Source organism: Clinocottus analis, unplaced genomic scaffold (assembly GCF_023055335.1).
Source record: "Clinocottus analis isolate CAN_PGR_092001 unplaced genomic scaffold, fCliAna1.0.p SCAF_16, whole genome shotgun sequence".
NCBI lineage: Eukaryota > Metazoa > Chordata > Actinopteri > Perciformes > Cottidae > Clinocottus > Clinocottus analis.
In genome coordinates, this window is record NW_027175887.1 from 11,265,448 (window position 1) to 11,281,652 (window position 16,205).

General features: G+C 43.1%; 1 protein-coding gene across 4 annotated transcripts; it reads left to right on the forward strand.

Annotated features, from left to right (window-relative positions):
* The first annotated feature begins 3,438 nt into the window (after positions 1–3,438).
* srebf1 (sterol regulatory element binding transcription factor 1) lies at positions 3,439–15,221 on the forward strand. 4 transcript variants are annotated; one of them, XM_068578264.1, is made up of 19 exons: positions 3,439–3,811; positions 6,188–6,808; positions 7,590–7,765; positions 7,847–7,990; positions 8,112–8,330; positions 8,422–8,536; positions 8,760–8,917; positions 9,062–9,278; positions 9,380–9,564; positions 9,699–9,960; positions 10,133–10,299; positions 10,567–10,735; positions 10,839–10,947; positions 11,192–11,301; positions 12,042–12,174; positions 12,322–12,487; positions 13,450–13,665; positions 14,244–14,355; positions 14,986–15,221. In XM_068578264.1, the coding sequence occupies exons 1-19, from the start codon at positions 3,706–3,708 to the stop codon at positions 15,204–15,206; spliced, it is 3,606 nt and encodes a 1,201-aa protein (XP_068434365.1). In that variant the 5' UTR covers positions 3,439–3,705; the 3' UTR covers positions 15,207–15,221. The 4 variants fall into 4 exon arrangements, with proteins under 4 accessions (XP_068434365.1, XP_068434367.1, XP_068434364.1 ...); XM_068578266.1 differs by having other exon boundaries at positions 7,868–7,990; XM_068578263.1 differs by having other exon boundaries at positions 3,440–3,811; positions 9,059–9,278.
* Positions 15,222–16,205: the final 984 nt, after the last annotated feature.

Genomic DNA, 16,205 nt, shown 5'->3' on the forward strand with positions numbered 1-16,205 from the left:
GTACTACTCGCAGCCCTGCAGCTCATTTGTAACGCACCACCAAAGGAAGACGAGCTAACTTGTCTGATGTGGTTTTTAAAATGTAGTATATTACTGCGAGGTTAATGGGAAGACATCCACTGCAGGTCCATGCATTGAGTCATTATGGAAGCATAAAATTAGGATAACATTGTGTTTGACTACATTCAGCTAATTGCTAATTTATGCTTGTAGTATTTTAATGGTTTGTTCTGTACTTTGTACTAGCGCTGTGGTTATGGTCAATCCAGGCTTATTTTTTTTTTGTTTCTTTCCACAAAATACTTCAGTTAGAACTCTAGTCTTGCTTTCCATACTGAGGTGTATGTGGAATGGCAACTGGTTTTATTTCCCAATTTTCCTGAAGCACTGTGGACAAAAGGTTTATGTTAGCAGGCTAATTTAGCTAACTAGGAATATAATAGCTAAATCATAGCTACTCTTGATGAGTGTATGCCAGCATTCCTTTTACCCAAGGGAATACAAAACAAGGATTCTTTATGTATTTTAAAAGGCTGAAGGGAAGGAATGTGCCCATGAAATATTTCCCACCAGCCTGTTCAGTCTTCTGAAAAGCTGCAACAAATTAGCTGCTCTTGAACAATTGCAAACTTTTTAAGCCATTCCAAAGAAAATTGAGGCTTTAATGACCAACTAGTATTAAATTGTTCCTGTTGAACAGCAGTCACCTTCATGTGTTATAAATGTTAAAGAGTCATGAACATTTTCCTTCCCAAGATATATTAATGTCTGTGCACTTTGAAGCAAAAACAAGCCTGTATTTTTTTCTTGTGTCTTAACAAGATGGTTACTATTTTTCTAGGGGATGGGAAAAGATCCTTCAAGTGGCTTAATTTTGCACTTAACTTTTGTCACTGTGTTATTGCAGGGCTTGTTCACAAATTGTGGATTGATGGACAGTTCAAGGTTATCATGGCAAAACCTTTTAGGAATTTTAAAAATAACATGCAGATGCAAGTCAGAATGTGGCATTTATTTAAAGGATCAGCATGTCACCATCATCAACTAACAGACAAAAAAGTAAAGCTTACAATAATATTCTGTATTAAACTCAGTATTGATATAGGTAGATCTTTACTTAATCACTATGTACTCTATATACCTCAAAATACGGGAATACTAGTTTCTGTATCTGGTTAATGTTATTAAAGCTCATAGTAGTATCCAGAGGGCAGAGAGATTTATGTATCATTTGATTCCATGATTGTATTTTCATAGTTCATGTAAAAAAGGAAACCCTTCATTTATCTTTTTGTGGTTGAAGCTGAAACATGCAGCAAACAATCACAATTGTACTTTCTTTGAGTTGTGCAGTCAAAGACGTACTTTCATTCTTCATGTATTTTCCTCCTGGTATGATTCATCTGCTCCTGTTGGAACTGCTGCCAAGCTTTTCTGTGATTGGCTGATTTCAACAAAGTGGCTCCGACTGGAGTTTGTCTTTGAGGCAAAAAACAATCCTGCTTCCATTCCAGCTCTTTTGCTTTTTTTTCTCTGGTTTATTTTAACTTCGTTCTGCACTTGAAAGATTGTTTTACTCAATTTAAGACCAAACGCCTTCTCTATCAAGGCATCCCAAGTCATAAAAGCCTAATTCTTGCATCAACATGTGTTGTCAGTATTGGCAACATATTCATGATGTGTTGTACTTTAATTGCAATGGTGACATTGAAATTAATTTGTCTGTGTAATTGTTGTGATTAAATATTTTAATGTATTTTAGTTTGGGAAAATTAATGATTAACAAGCTTTAACTTTTTGTTTAATGCTATATGATTACATATGGTTTATATGTTTAATATGGTTGCCAGGTAACTGAGATAATAGCGTTAAATTTACAATCAACCATTGTGTTCACTTTCTAAAAATCTAAAAATGACCATGCAGGCGGAGCAAAAACGATTACTAAAAATGTAATGTAGATCCTTTCAAAGGGAACTTTTCTGTTTGTATGTTACGTATCTCTGGATTTGTAACAGTGTATTGTGTTACTTGCTTTTATGAAGCTTACGTCCTGATTGCAACATGCTATCTCAAAATGGTTATTGAATGTCTTTTAATACTGATGAAGCAAAACATTGAGATGATGTTTCATTGACATGCAAGAGAGGCTTGTTTTTTGTCGGTGGGTGTCCCATGCCTGTTAGGCTGTGCCGTCTTCTGCCATTACTAATGGTCAGATTTTTGTTTGACCCAATGCACGTACATAACTGCCCAATAAAACACTAGCAATGTGTGACCTCTACCTCATAACTGTTTGTGGTTACTTTACAAGTAAGGTCGTCTTCTTCTTGCTGATGCAACCCATTCTCAATCTTACACTGCGCTGGTTATCTATGTCACATGATGAGCCTCGCACCCCCTCCCATATGTGGGTTCATGGACATTTCATCTACTCCTTGCCAAAGGATTAGCACAAAGTGTCAACAAGTCTTTATACGTAGTTTTAACTTTTCAGTGCTAATCCAGGTCACTGACCTGATTCCCCACCATGCTTTTGTGGGGAAACCCCTTAGTGTTCATTATGACAGTGTGTTTACGTTTTAGTTTTAAAAAAAAGAAGATGAAACTGATATAACGGTAAATAAAGTATGCGTCGCCAATAGTATATTATATTAACAATGTAAGTGCTTTTTTTTTTTTTACTGGAAGACACTATACAGGCTACATTAGACATATAACTCCATCGAGGGAACATATTTGGTATTTATTATCCATTTATTTGTTCAGAAATTACAATTCAGCCTGATTAATTCTGTTGGGCAACCTGTATCTCTCCAGGTAATTATCCTGCTGCTGCTACTGTTCTAAGATAGAAACACATGACGTAATCACTCAACTCGGAGATGTAACGTCAGATCACCCCACTCTGGTCCTGAGCTTCCCATTGGTCGATTCCACTGGTTCTACAGGAGGAGCTGCTGCTTCGAGTCAAACAAACTTGTCTTTAATTAGCTCACGCCCACTTGGCTCTCATTGGCTGTTGGAGTCAAACCCACAATAAATATGTCCATGCTGTTTCCCTTCAAAATACACAGCGTGGTGAAATACAGTATATGCCGACTATGAACACGTATACAGAACCGGGATAGGAATAGCACGGGATAATTTATTATTTATATTATATAATTACATTTATACAACGGAGATACTCCTCTCTTACGATGTATACATTTAACATTTTAAAGCCATCATACCAGTTTGTTGAGTACATTAAAATTCATGTTTCTTTGTACGTTGTTGTGCTAGAAAATTACGGCACATGCTCCACATTATGACAACTCCTTATTCAAATAATCAAAACACCCCGGAGAAACATTGTACGTGAGAATCCAGTACAGGCAGCGAGTGGCTGGCAAGCCTGTCAATCAACAATGACTGGGTGGGATCTTTCGCCGGCAACCGTAAGCAAGTTAGTACTGAACGAGCGTCAGTGTTTGGCTTGGATTAACAAGTTTCCCTGGACCATCATGGGGGTAGGAGTGAGTAGGTAGTTGACACATCAATACAAAGTTGCAGCTCACTCTCCGCGTGTCTGAGGTGGACTTGGGATCGGACGTTTTTGTCAAATGTAGGGACGCGAGAAGTTCCCCTATTTTTCGTCTCTAAGAGATTCCACAGCAAGCCAAATCTATATCATCGGGGAAGCCAGACACAACAGTAACGATGAACAGCCTGTCTTTTGACGACCCGTCGTTGGATAATCTGGACCCAACGCTGTCGCTAAATGACCCTAGCGACATTGACACGGCCCTCTTAAGCGACATTGATGGTAAGACAATACAACAGTGTTTGCTAGCTCACCCATTCACGTTAAAGGAACACTACTGCTTGTGACTTACAACAACGTTACCTCCCGTACGCCACGTGTGTTTAGTCTGACTCGCCTTCTGTGTCTTACAAATGATATTCAGTCTAAAAGCTTAATTTATTCCAACGCTAACCCCCAGCAGTGAGCAGTTTAAAGGACTACAGCTCACGTCGTAGCGTTAGCTTCCATTAGCTCGAGTGGGTAGCCAACGCTGGCCGTTTAGCGAGCTAGTATCCTGTGTATGTTGTCTGACGTGATAATAGTCGGTCTTCTCCACAGAGTCGTGTCTTGCACCACCATGACCTTTTCGTACGAACCAATTAATAGAGCCGGTTAACTGAGCTAATAGCAGGTTCAGCTAACGCGAGTGGGCCCCGCCCCCTCCTGCTCCAGAGACGGGAGGTTACTGTCGGTCATCACTCGGAGTTGGGTTCACCGCCTCAATTGACCGAGTTTACACGTTAGATACACCTTCGTGTAAAGTCATAAATAATATGTATTTTATATCACTATGTGCGCTATTTACACATTTGTCCCCCTTATGTTTGTTGGAAATATGTGCGTGTTTAAGTTTTCATTAATGTTGTTGTTGTATACTTAATACCCCCCCCCCCCCACACACACACACACATATGTGTGTGTGTATATATATATATATATATATATATATATATATATATATATATATATATATATATATATATATATATATATATATATAACCGCTTTAGCTAAATACAGGTACATCAATTAAATTGTGTTAATCTCACATTTGCATCAGTCGTTTGGTGTAACGTACAGTGAATAAATAAAACGTTATTACATTGTTCATATATGAGGGGTGTAATATTTTCTTTACAATAATAGCTAATGCGTTTTTTTTATGATAAAAGTCGAAAAATATTACTGCATAGCACCACTGCGTATTGCACATCCCGCAGACGTGCTCGCGCCTTCCTAAATTTGACCGGCAGTAACCCTCAGTCCGTGCTGCTACTCAGTGGTAACCTCGCGCAGAGCCACAGACAGCGCGCGCGCGCTCTCTCTTTCCTGTCTTGGGCTGATCGGCATAGCGAGTCTCCGAGACGCGCTCTGATTGGCTAAGAGCGATCACCTCATCCACAACACTGGACTATAAAATCAGGCTGCTGAGTTTCCACTGCAGACACAACATACACTCACACATAAGAGTCTCTGTTTTTTCGTGATATATTCTGTTGAATATATCTGTCAAATTAGAGATTGGAAAAGACTTTGTCCATTTGAGAGAAGAGCAGAATATATGTAAAGTACAGTGCCATTATGCATTTTAATATGAATTTAAAAGCTTTTTTTTTTTTTTTTCCATTTTAGACATTCTATTTTCATATTATGCTCATGAGACCACATGAGTCAATAGTTGCAAGACCATAATCAACCATGAATATTTAATATTTGTCAAGCAATGCAGTACATTGGACAAGTGTAATGTACTGCTTATGCTTATTACTCCTATAAAACTCCAGATCCTTGTATTGACAGGTGAGTGCGATAGCTTGCCCAGTTGGAGCTGATAAGAAATATAAGGTGACACATTGACACATTGTCCTTTGGAGTACTTTAGCCCACAGCTGTTGTATTTTGTATATTAGAATGCATTCTGAATAGGATTCCTTAATTTATCCATTCAGATCAAATTTAGAATATTTTTGGATCACTGTTCTAATCTAGGATAGTTTTTTTAAATTTGTATTAAAAGCAACCAAAAACTTTTTAAAGTAAAAACTTTCTTTTATTTGATCATTTTTGTATTAATTACATTATTTGGTGAATCTCGTTTGGTAAAAAACAAACAAATAAAGACAAAATGGACAAATCTGTTATTTTAAATAATATACTTATATTTTACTTGTTTGGAAGTTTTACATTCTGACATTACTTGAGTATTGGAGAGAAATAGTGCATTCTCTGCTGCAATAAACATTCTGTGAGACGTACTTTTACTTTCATGACATAATTTTTTGCACAGTGATTATTTTTTGAAGCATAAATAATCTATTCTTGAGTTTATTTTTGAGGGCTTACTCTGATCTGTCAATAGCTTAAACACTGTAGATGTGGGTAAATGGTAAACCCGCAGTGTAGATGGAAATAAAAAATATTCAGTTTACAACCAAGAAGTTATACAACTCGATAAGCCACACTGAAAACTATGTTTCTATGAAATGTCGATGTCTCATGAATTTTAAACAGGCTCCACTTCACAACTGCAGATTTCAAGTGCTATCTTGGAAGATTCTTATATATTTTTCTTGATCAGTTTGAGTGACCATTTTTCTGATTTCTCTCCCTCTTCAGACATGCTACAGCTCATCAGCCACCAGGACATGGAGTTTGGAGGACTGTTTGATAACCCGCCATACACGGGGCCTCCTCTCACCCAAGAGCATCCTGGTTTGTCCCAGTCCATCACCACACCTCCAGCTCCAGCTCTAGCACCAGCTCTAGTTCTAGCTCCGGCTCCAGCGCCAGCTCCAACTATCACAGCCACACCTCCACCTTCATCGTCCTCTTCCATCCTAAGCAGTAGCCCACACCTTGATGCCCTCCTGGGCCCTCCCATCACCCGTAGTTCCCCCACCCCAGACAAGGCCTTCCAGCCTCCCACCTTCCAGCAGTCCCCCCTGGCCCAGGTTCCCATCACCACACAGAGGCAGCAGCCAGCCTCCCCACAGCAGGCTCCGAGCCTCAGGCTGCCCCAGGTGGAGCAGCCCCAACCCATTCTCAGCCCGCCTGCTCTGGCCCGGGCAGCTTCACCTCATGGCTCACCAGCACCAACCCCATCTTTTAGCATCACACCCCAGGCCCTATTCACCTCGCCTGCACCCCAGACTCAGTCTCAACCCCAGCTGCCGGCACAACCTCCGGCCCAGTCGCAACAGGTCCGGATCAACTACAGCAACCAGAACAGCTACACAAGTAAGCACACTTTGATGGCGATGAGGGTTTATGCTATTGCTGATACGTTGGATAGTAAAGGAGATCTTCATTTGAAATGACATTTTATTGAACCTCAGCTGAACTCTTATCCAAGTTAATTTCTAATAGACTTTGATCAGCGGCGTGCACTATATGCACGGTGTTAAATGTTTGTAGCAAAATGCTCATTTACAACAGCGGGAGGCTGTTGAAGTAGTAAATTGCTTATGCTTATTACTCCTATAAAACTCCAGATCTTTGTATTGACAGGTGAGTGCGATAGCTTGCCCAGTTGGAGCTGATAACAAATATAAGGTGACACACTGACTGTTGCTATCAATTATTTACAATGTGACTGTGTTTCACCTATTGGCCTAAAGACCCAGAGACAAAGTATTGTAGGGTTGCTTTGATAATCAAGAATATGTTTGACCAATACATCCATCTAATACCAATACATTTATCTAATATATATTTTTGTTGCTATCATAGGGGGGGTTATGTTGAAGAAGAGGTTTGGTTGGTCTATAATTGTTTTGTTATATTGAACTACAAAATTGCAGTCAAGACTTGTAGTTTGACTGCTCGAGTCTGATGTCCCTGAAGTCCTGAAATGTTCAAATTATTTGTGTATAAAAGAGGTATTTATTGTTGCTGCAAGAATTGGATGAAAGCAGTCGCTCCATGCGCTGTATTACTTTATTGTGCAGTAAAAGGTCGTACACTCGTTGTGTATATATTTCATACAATTATACATGCTCGTATTCAAACTATTTTTCAGCCGTCACTCCCAGCAGCGTGAGCCAAACCGCCACCATCTTGTCATCCTCACCTCCAAATGTTCAGCCAGTGACCATCCAGGCTCAACTCCAAGCGCTGACCACCACATCTCCTCTCCTGACCACGTCAGTGAGTCCCTCAGTTCAAAGCATCGCACCCCACGTGCAGCAAGTACCTGTGAGTACCTGAACGTACATGTACATACAAAATACTTACAGTGTGCTATTGAACCAAAGCCCTAACTCTGTATCTTTACAGTACTTGCGTACGTCTTCCCAGGTGTTGCTGCAACCCCAGTTCATCAAGGCTGAGTCTCTGCTGCTAACCACTCTGAAGCATGACCCCTGCATTGTCACTACCATGGCCTCTTCCACCACCCCAGTACAGAGCACTTCACTGCAGGTAGGCACATCATGTGGAACTCAAAAACTGAGATTAAACAATGATCAAATGTGATTTTACTCTGCATTCCTTTGGTAACTGTTTTCCTTTTTTTTTCTTGCTACCTTATTTACCGCTTTAGGCCTTTATGGGGGGTAGCACCATCCTGACCACGATGCCAGTCATGGTGGACGCTGATAAGCTGCCTATCAACCGCATCGCCATCAGCGGTAAGCCGTTTGGCCAGCCACCCAAGGGAGAGAAGCGCACAGCGCACAACGCCATCGAGAAGCGCTACCGCTCCTCTATTAATGACAAAATCCTTGAGCTCAAAGATCTGGTGGCTGGTACTGAGGCCAAGGTAGGAAAGAGTTTCATTTGAATACATCGCAATCGATAACATTGCACAAATCTGATTATCTTACATTTCTTTTGTTTCTACTTCCTTAAAGCTCAACAAGTCTGCAGTGCTGAGGAAAGTCCTCGACTACATCCGTTACCTGCAGCAGGCCAACCAGAAACTCAAACAGGAGAACATGGCCTTTAAAATGGCAGCCCAGAAAAACAGTACGTGCGGGAAAAACCCGTCTCTTTATTATTCCATAACCGTTTCGCTTCAATTTCATTCCTTGAAAGCAAGTCATTCAGTTGACCTTTTGTGATGAGGTCTATTGATAGCTACTGTTATCCTGAAATGACTGAAGTGAAATTGAAGGTTGAAGATGTCTTTACTTTCTTACCACTGATTGACCTCCTAACTCTCCTCATCTTTCCTTTCCTCTTTCTTCAGAGTCTCTCAAGGACCTGGTTGCCATGGAGGTGGATGGACCGGCTGATGTGAAGAACGAGCTGCCGACTCCGCCGGCTTCGGACGTGGGATCCCCCACCTCCTTCTCCCACTGTGGCAGTGACTCAGAGCCTGACAGTCCAATGGGGGAGGACACTAAGGTATGCATGATAAAAATAATAACTAGTATTGTGTCAGTAATGGGTAAAATCCTCAGCCACCGCTGTTCTTCATCAGAATAAAACATGTCTGTGTGTTGACTTTGGCTAATGGTAACGTATCTATGTGGTCTCTTTATTTAGCAGCCGAGTGTGGACGTGGTGGACGGTTCGGCAGCAGGAGGCAGTGCCAGTGGCATGTTGGATCGTTCCCGCATGGCTTTGTGCACCTTCACCTTCCTCTTCCTTTCCCTCAACCCTCTGGCCGCTCTGCTCTGCTCATCTGGCAGCAGCTCAGCTGGAAGCGCATCAGCCGCTGCCACCCATCATGCAGGAAGGAGCGTCCTGGGTGTGGACATCGCAGGTAAATCGCAGCCACCGTCAGCTGTGTCACAAAAACTTTTTTTTTTTAAATCATGTAATAATCGGATTTATTGCATGATCAATTAAATGTGTTTTCTGTAGCGGACTCGTGGGGCTGGATGGACTGGATGCTGCCAACTATACTGGTGTGGCTGCTGAACGGTATTCTGGTGTCGGGGGTTCTGATCCGACTCTTGGTGTATGGAGAGCCTGTAACCAGACCACACTCTGGATCTTCTGTCCTGTTCTGGAGGCACCGCAAGCAGGCTGATCTTGACCTAGCTAGAGTATGGTTATTTTTATTCGTTACAAATTGTATGATCTTCATAGAAACAGTTGGATCATTTTAAAATGCAACATCCCAATCTAAAAGAACATTGTATTTTTTTTTTTTCTGTTCTTCTTATTCCCCCCTCCCCAGGGAGATTTTGCCCAGGCCAGTCAGAACCTGTGGACCTGTCTGAAGGCGCTTGGTCGTCCCTTACCCATCTCTCAGCTGGACCTGGGCTGTGCCGCACTCTGGTCCCTGCTAAGATTCTGCCTCCAGCGCCTCTGGGTGGGCCGCTGGCTGGCTGCCAAGGCTGGAGGACTGCGATCGGACCGCCCCCTGAAGGAGGACGCAAGCAAAAGCAGCCGCGACGCCGCTCTAGTTTACCACCGCCTGCACCAGCTACGCATGACAGGTCAGCTAGTGTGAAAAACGCTGCTTCTAAATAAATCAGTGATGTGTGAGTCTAAACACTGAAAGGTGACATTGAAGTGACAGATTCTCAGTCGATTAAAGAGCAACTCGGCCTTTTTGCCGCAAGAGTCAGTTTAAGTTGTAATTTTCTTGTCTTGTATATGTGCATACAGGTAAGCTGAATGGTAGCCACCTGTCAGCAGTGCACATGGCTCTCAGTGCAGTGAACCTGGCAGAGTGTGCTGGTTCCTGTCTGCCTGTAGCCAGTCTGGCTGAGGTCTACGTCTCTGCAGCTTTACGGGTCAAAGCCAGCATGCCAAGGATCCTTCATTTTACCTCTGTAAGTGCCCTCAGCTGCTAATGCACAACCGCCTCGCTCAGTCTTTTATAAGGTGCAAATGTCACATTTTATTTAATTGTTTTTGAGTGACGTTGAAGTACTTGCACGTTATCCGGTTTAGAGTTGAAATGCTTTTGATTTGACATTAGGTTCATTTGTCTGTCATGTTTAAAGAAGAAACATAGTTGTTTATGACCCCGGGACTTGATTCTGTCCACATTAAACTTAGGAGAGTGGAGGACTCAACTTAACTTTTTCTTCTGACAGCGTGTGTTCCTGAGCAGTGCGCGCCAGGCGTGCCTGTCTTCCAGTGGCAGTGTGCCTCCAGCGATGCAGTGGCTGTGTCACCCACTAGGTCACCGCTTCTTTGTGGACGGGGATTGGGCTATTCGCAGCATTCCTAAAGAAAGCATCTACAGTCAGGCTGGCAATACTGGTCAGTGCAGACAAAACGTAGCACAGACTTTCATGTGGCCTAAACACCCGTTTGGTAGATGCACATTGAGGCCGTTGTAACTGATCTGTTGGTCCTCTTACAGTGGATCCTCTAGCCCAGGTGACTCAGGCCTTCAGGGAGCATCTCCTGGAGAAGGCTCTGTACTGTGTGGCCCAGCCTCACGAAGAGAAAAGCCCCAGCCAAGGAGAGGGGTAAGAGAACAAAACGCACCTCCAAATAACTGTTCATGATACTGCACACCCAACTGGAATTTGTCAACAATTTACATCTTTTATTGGAATCTCATGGTTGATTTACCATTTTCATTTGATAATTAACAATGAGGATAGCATAATGAACTATTAAAAAAAAAACACACACAAGTATGATTTTTGAAACTGTCTTTGTGTGTTCATGTGGCAGAGAAGTAACCGTTCAGTGGTTGTCTGTCCTCAGGGAGTATGCTGACGCCCTGGAGTACCTCCAGCTGCTGATTAGTGCATCAGATGCAGCTGGCGCCACCTCCCAGTCCTTCGCTATTGGCTCCAACATGGCCACCGTGACCGGTAAGTTGCTCTCATTTATTTCACCAACACATTTCTTTGTCTAAGAGTATAGAAACCAACCACTCTAAAGACACTTTATCTTGAACATTACGGAAATCTCGAGGCACCTTTTTTTTTGATTGCCTTTGCTTTTTCCCACATCAGTCAGTCGCCTGCCCCGACTGTTTGATTTCCTTTATTGTGTTTTCTAAATAAGAATCATCGCGATAAAGTTAATTTTTATACTTTTTGAGATCGAGTGGCTTGATTTCCACTGGGTTGACTTTCACCCTCCCACACTTTCCTTTGTCCTCACTGATTACAGATCTGAGCGAAAGGGGTTTAGGTGAAAGGGAGGCATCCACTAGATTGCTTCATCTATCTTCAGCGCTGTCAAATCGGTGATCACCTTGAGAGGAGGGAGGGCGGTTGGGAACAGCAGACTGTGCAGGGATTTTAATAGGAGACTTTTCTTGGCAGAGCCTCAGGTTGCACACAGTATTGTGTGTGCGTCTGTGTGTGTTGCCCAATGTTAAATTGAGTAGTTTTCCCTCATAAGGGAGTCGTCAAAATGGCTGCTTTCTCTCAGCATGTTGTGACTATGCCAGAGGGGAGAAACAGATTGATTCAGAGGTCAAAATACAGACGGCAGCTGTGTGTGTACACACTCATGCATGTTAAATGTAAAAGTGGGCAGTGGGGGATTCAAATATTAACATTTTTGTTTGTTCGCCTTTGACTGTTTTTGTTTCAACTTCCAGGCTGTGACCCCCACTCCAAGTGGTGGTCCTCGGTCACTGTGGTGATCATCAACTGGCTCCAAGGGGATGACGCCGCGGCCGAGAGACTGTATCCGACTGTTGAGCACCTGCCCCGCAGTCTGCAGAACGCGGAGTATGTTGGACACACACATACACACAAACAGGAACATCTGCAGCCAGACTAAGACTGCGTTTCAAAACCTTTGTCTGCAGAGGACTTGCAGACATTTCCACTTCCTTAACCTGTGTCCTCTGTCTCTTTCCCCTCGCGCTCCGTCAGGAGTCTTCTGCCCAAGACGTGTCTGAACACTTTCAGGGCTGTGCGGGCTCTGCTGTCCAAGCCAGAAAACTGCCAGCTGAGTCTGAGCTACAGCGACAAGGCCAGCACCCTGCTTCGAGACAGCCTCAACCTCGGACCACACTGCCACAGCTCCAGTTTAGACAAGGTACACACACACACACACACACACACACACACACACACACACACTTGCAGATTTGTGCGCATTAAAGTCAAGTTTTGTAAGGGCGACAGCATCTGCATTAGAAAGCTGAAAAAAAAAATGTATCCACACGAATGCTCACAGTGACAGATGTTCCCACATGTGCGTGTATCAAATTGTAAACACAGAAAATTGTACACACACACACACACTCGCACACACCCACACACCTTTCACAATACAAAGCCACACATTTTACCACAGACTGCGAATCCCCCTGGAGCAAATCCTCTCTGTGATACAGAGGTGTCCTACCCTCTGGTGTTCAGCAGATGGTGATGCTGGTGGATAGGTAGCTCACAGTGTGTGCGTGTCTCCGGCCAGAGCTGTGGTGCATTGTAGTTGCATTGCATGTGTGTCTCAGCGGAGTGCAATGTACCTGCAGTGCAACACAGAGCTGGGCCTCTAACGGCAGAACACACATGCACATTGTGGGGGAGGAAAATGCCCTCAAACTTTGAGTAGAGCTTTGTTGTAGTTTGTGCCGGGCAATATCTCTGTGCGTTTGTAAGCTCACGTTCTAATCACTGAATGTTTGTTTTTATCAAAACAAATAATGACTCATAGAATTAGTGTGCACACCAACACTATAATGTAATTACCAAGTCAGATTCACTCCGGGAATATTTGAGAATGGCAGCTGAAGTCTGACATCATAGTGTCCAATATAACAAATATCAAGTGGAAATTTGAGATATTGTGTTATGTCTTTGTCAAGATTTTTTTCTCCATATTATGCTTTGACAAAAGTGTAGAATTTTTTTTTTTTTTCATGAGGATATCCTTCAATATTAGATCTAAAACGGAGACAAATGATACACTTTATACCACAATTACTAATAGCTTTGGTTTTCCAGCTACACGCAAGTGACACGTGTCCTAATCTTGTGTAATTCTCTCTCTAGGTTATCCAGTTGCTCTTGTGTGATCTCCTGTTGGTGATGAGGACCAATGTGTGGCGCCTGCAGCAGCAGGGGGCCGGTCCTGTTGGGTCAGGGTCGGTGGGTACCAGCGGCCCGGTGGGCGTCCACCAGGCGTCCCCACCGGAGCTCCAAGGCTTTCAGCAAGACCTCAGTTCCCTACGCAAGCTGGCCCACAGCTTCAGGCCTGCGATGCGAAGAGTACGTAAAACAGAATGACCCTCTACGGTTTAGATGCTTAGAAATTCAGACTTTAAGCAAGTTAGACGTTTTGGAGCTTTTGTTGTTTACATTTAGTCGAACTTTTACTTTGTGGAGATTGTTTTCTAACCTTGTCATTGAAAGACACTCTGAACACACTGTCTGTTTACATTGTCAAGCATTTAAAACCATGACTTACTGTCATGACCTCGCTTGGGAGAAGATCGACTCACAGGCATCAAGACAGATTATTTTGTGCTGCATTACCTGGAATGGTCAGACAAATTTGCAACACATTAAGAGAAGCATGTATGCATCTAAATACATGTTGTGCACATATACACGATACACGCATCTGTTGAAATTAGCTGGGAGGTGTTGCAACACACACATATAGATGTGTGTACACACACACACACACACACACAGACATAGAGAGAGAGAGAGAGACACACACAGAGACCCGTGAAGCAAGTGCTCAGCTGCGTTGTTCACAAGTCTCTCTGAGATAGAGCTGAATATTATATATGACTCATCATCCTTCTTCTTCCTCCTTCTCCTCTTGCTCCTCCCTCCAGTTGTTCCTTCATGAAGCTACAGCAAGGCTGATGGCGGGAGCCAGTCCCACCCGCACGCATCAGCTCCTGGATCGCTCGCTGCGACGCAGGGCAACGCCCGGAACCAAGACAGGTGTGTTTGGACACACTTGTGTTATTCCATACTTCTTTTTTTTTTCATCCACTCAGCACAATACATTCTGTCTGCAGGCAGATTGGTTTGAAAAGCTGTTTACTTCTTTGCTTTGTTTTTATTTTTATAGAGAAAACTATCATTTCCTCAGTTGTGATATTTTCTATTAATACCTATTAAACCTAATGAATGTGAATACATAATGTCTCGCTGAAAAGATGAATTCAGGCTTTCAGTTTCGTCGTTTTTTCTTTTGCTATTGTTGGCAGTATGAGAGGCTCATAATCATAATTGTTGTTTTCATGCTATAATCGGGTTGCTTCAAAGTCAATTTCCAACTCGCTGATAAACTTCATCTGGGCATTCTGCTTTTCTCTCAGCATCACTTTTTAGATGTTTTCTTGCAGCTTTTTGAATAAAGTTGCAGTGAACTGAGGGACATTAAAGGACTGTAATGAGTAGCTCTAATCAGCTTCTCATTTGTTTTGCCCAATTGTTCTCAACGCTTAATCCCAACAGTAATTAAATAATAAGCCGTTGCAGTCTGATAGGCTGCTGCTGGCTGACTACATTGAAAAGCTCCCCCGAAATACCACGGTAATGACATTTTTTTTGTGTATTTGTGTGCAGAGGAGTGCGAGACGCGTCCAGGCCAGCGGGAGCAGGCGGAGGCTGTGATGCTGGCGTGCCGCTACCTTCCGCCCTCCTTTCTGTCGGCTCCCGGCCAAAGGGTGGGCATGCTGGCGGACGCAGCCCGCACCCTGGAGAAGCTGGGAGACAAGAGGACCCTTCACGACTGCCAGCAAATGATCATCAAGCTGGGCAGCGGCACCACCGTCACCAACAGCTAGACGGGAGGGAGGGAGGGAGGGAAGGTGGGCATGGTGCTGAGAGACATGCATGGACACTGTATATAAAAACATCTCTGAAATACAAAAACACACTGACAGAAAAAAAATCCCCACAGAGACCACACAGTCTCTGGCTTTCTGGCGGGTAGCTATTGAACCGATTGATGTAAAGTATCCAGATTCATATCAAACTGAAAGCATTTTCTTTAAGGACTCCCTCATCAGCAAACACTTCAGAGTTCACATTCTTGTTGCTATGGATTATCGCAACAATAAAGGAAGCTTACTTACCGAGCTGAATCCCCCACGTGAGACTGTGTTGCAGTGCCACAGTTTGACCACAGAGAGGAGCCATCACGTCCTCTTAGTGGACGGTGCAGTGTGACTGGTGTGTGTGTGCGTGTGTGCACGTTTTGTGTGTGTGTGTGTGTGTGTGTGTGTGTGAGTGAAGCATGACGAAGATACTTGCCCTGCACTTATTCAGTATAGTCCCAACCGAGATATTTTCAACATAGATGCCCCTTTCTACGGAAGAAGAGCTCTGGGTTGGGGTGGAGGTCTCGCCTGATTGGCTGCAGACTGAGGGGTCTCTTGTTTGTGGGAGGAAAAGGACCAAGCTCTGATTGGTCCGACCGTGGGCCTTCGCAGTGTAAAGCCACTCTGCAGGTTTTTCAAACAGTGTTTAAAGTTGATTTGAATCATGTTTTTACCGGTGGTGATCTGAGGAGAGGCGCCCTACTGTACAAGCTCTGTGTCTCAATCTGCACTAGCCATGTTTGTTGTTTTGCAGTGTACATATTTTAAAATGTATTTATAATCTGTATGACATTTTTATTAAGCAGTATTTTGCATAAACAGAGTGATACATGATTATTTCCTTCCCTAAAACCTGTCTTCTTTGGTAGCTTTTGAACAGGCTTAAATTGTATGGTTACTGTACTGCGTTACGAGACGGTATCAAGTTATTTGTGTCACGTCATGTGACTCGATTGACCTTTT

Coding starts and splice junctions, on each gene's coding strand:
- srebf1 (XM_068578263.1), top strand. CDS start 3,706: ATGAACAGCCTGTCTTTTGACGACCCGTCGTTGGATAATCTGGACCCA. Junction 8,918..9,058: donor CAATGGGGGAGGACACTAAG/GTATGCATGATA, acceptor CTCTTTATTTAG/CAGCCGAGTGTGGACGTGGT. Junction 9,565..9,698: donor CTGATCTTGACCTAGCTAGA/GTATGGTTATTT, acceptor CCCCCTCCCCAG/GGAGATTTTGCCCAGGCCAG.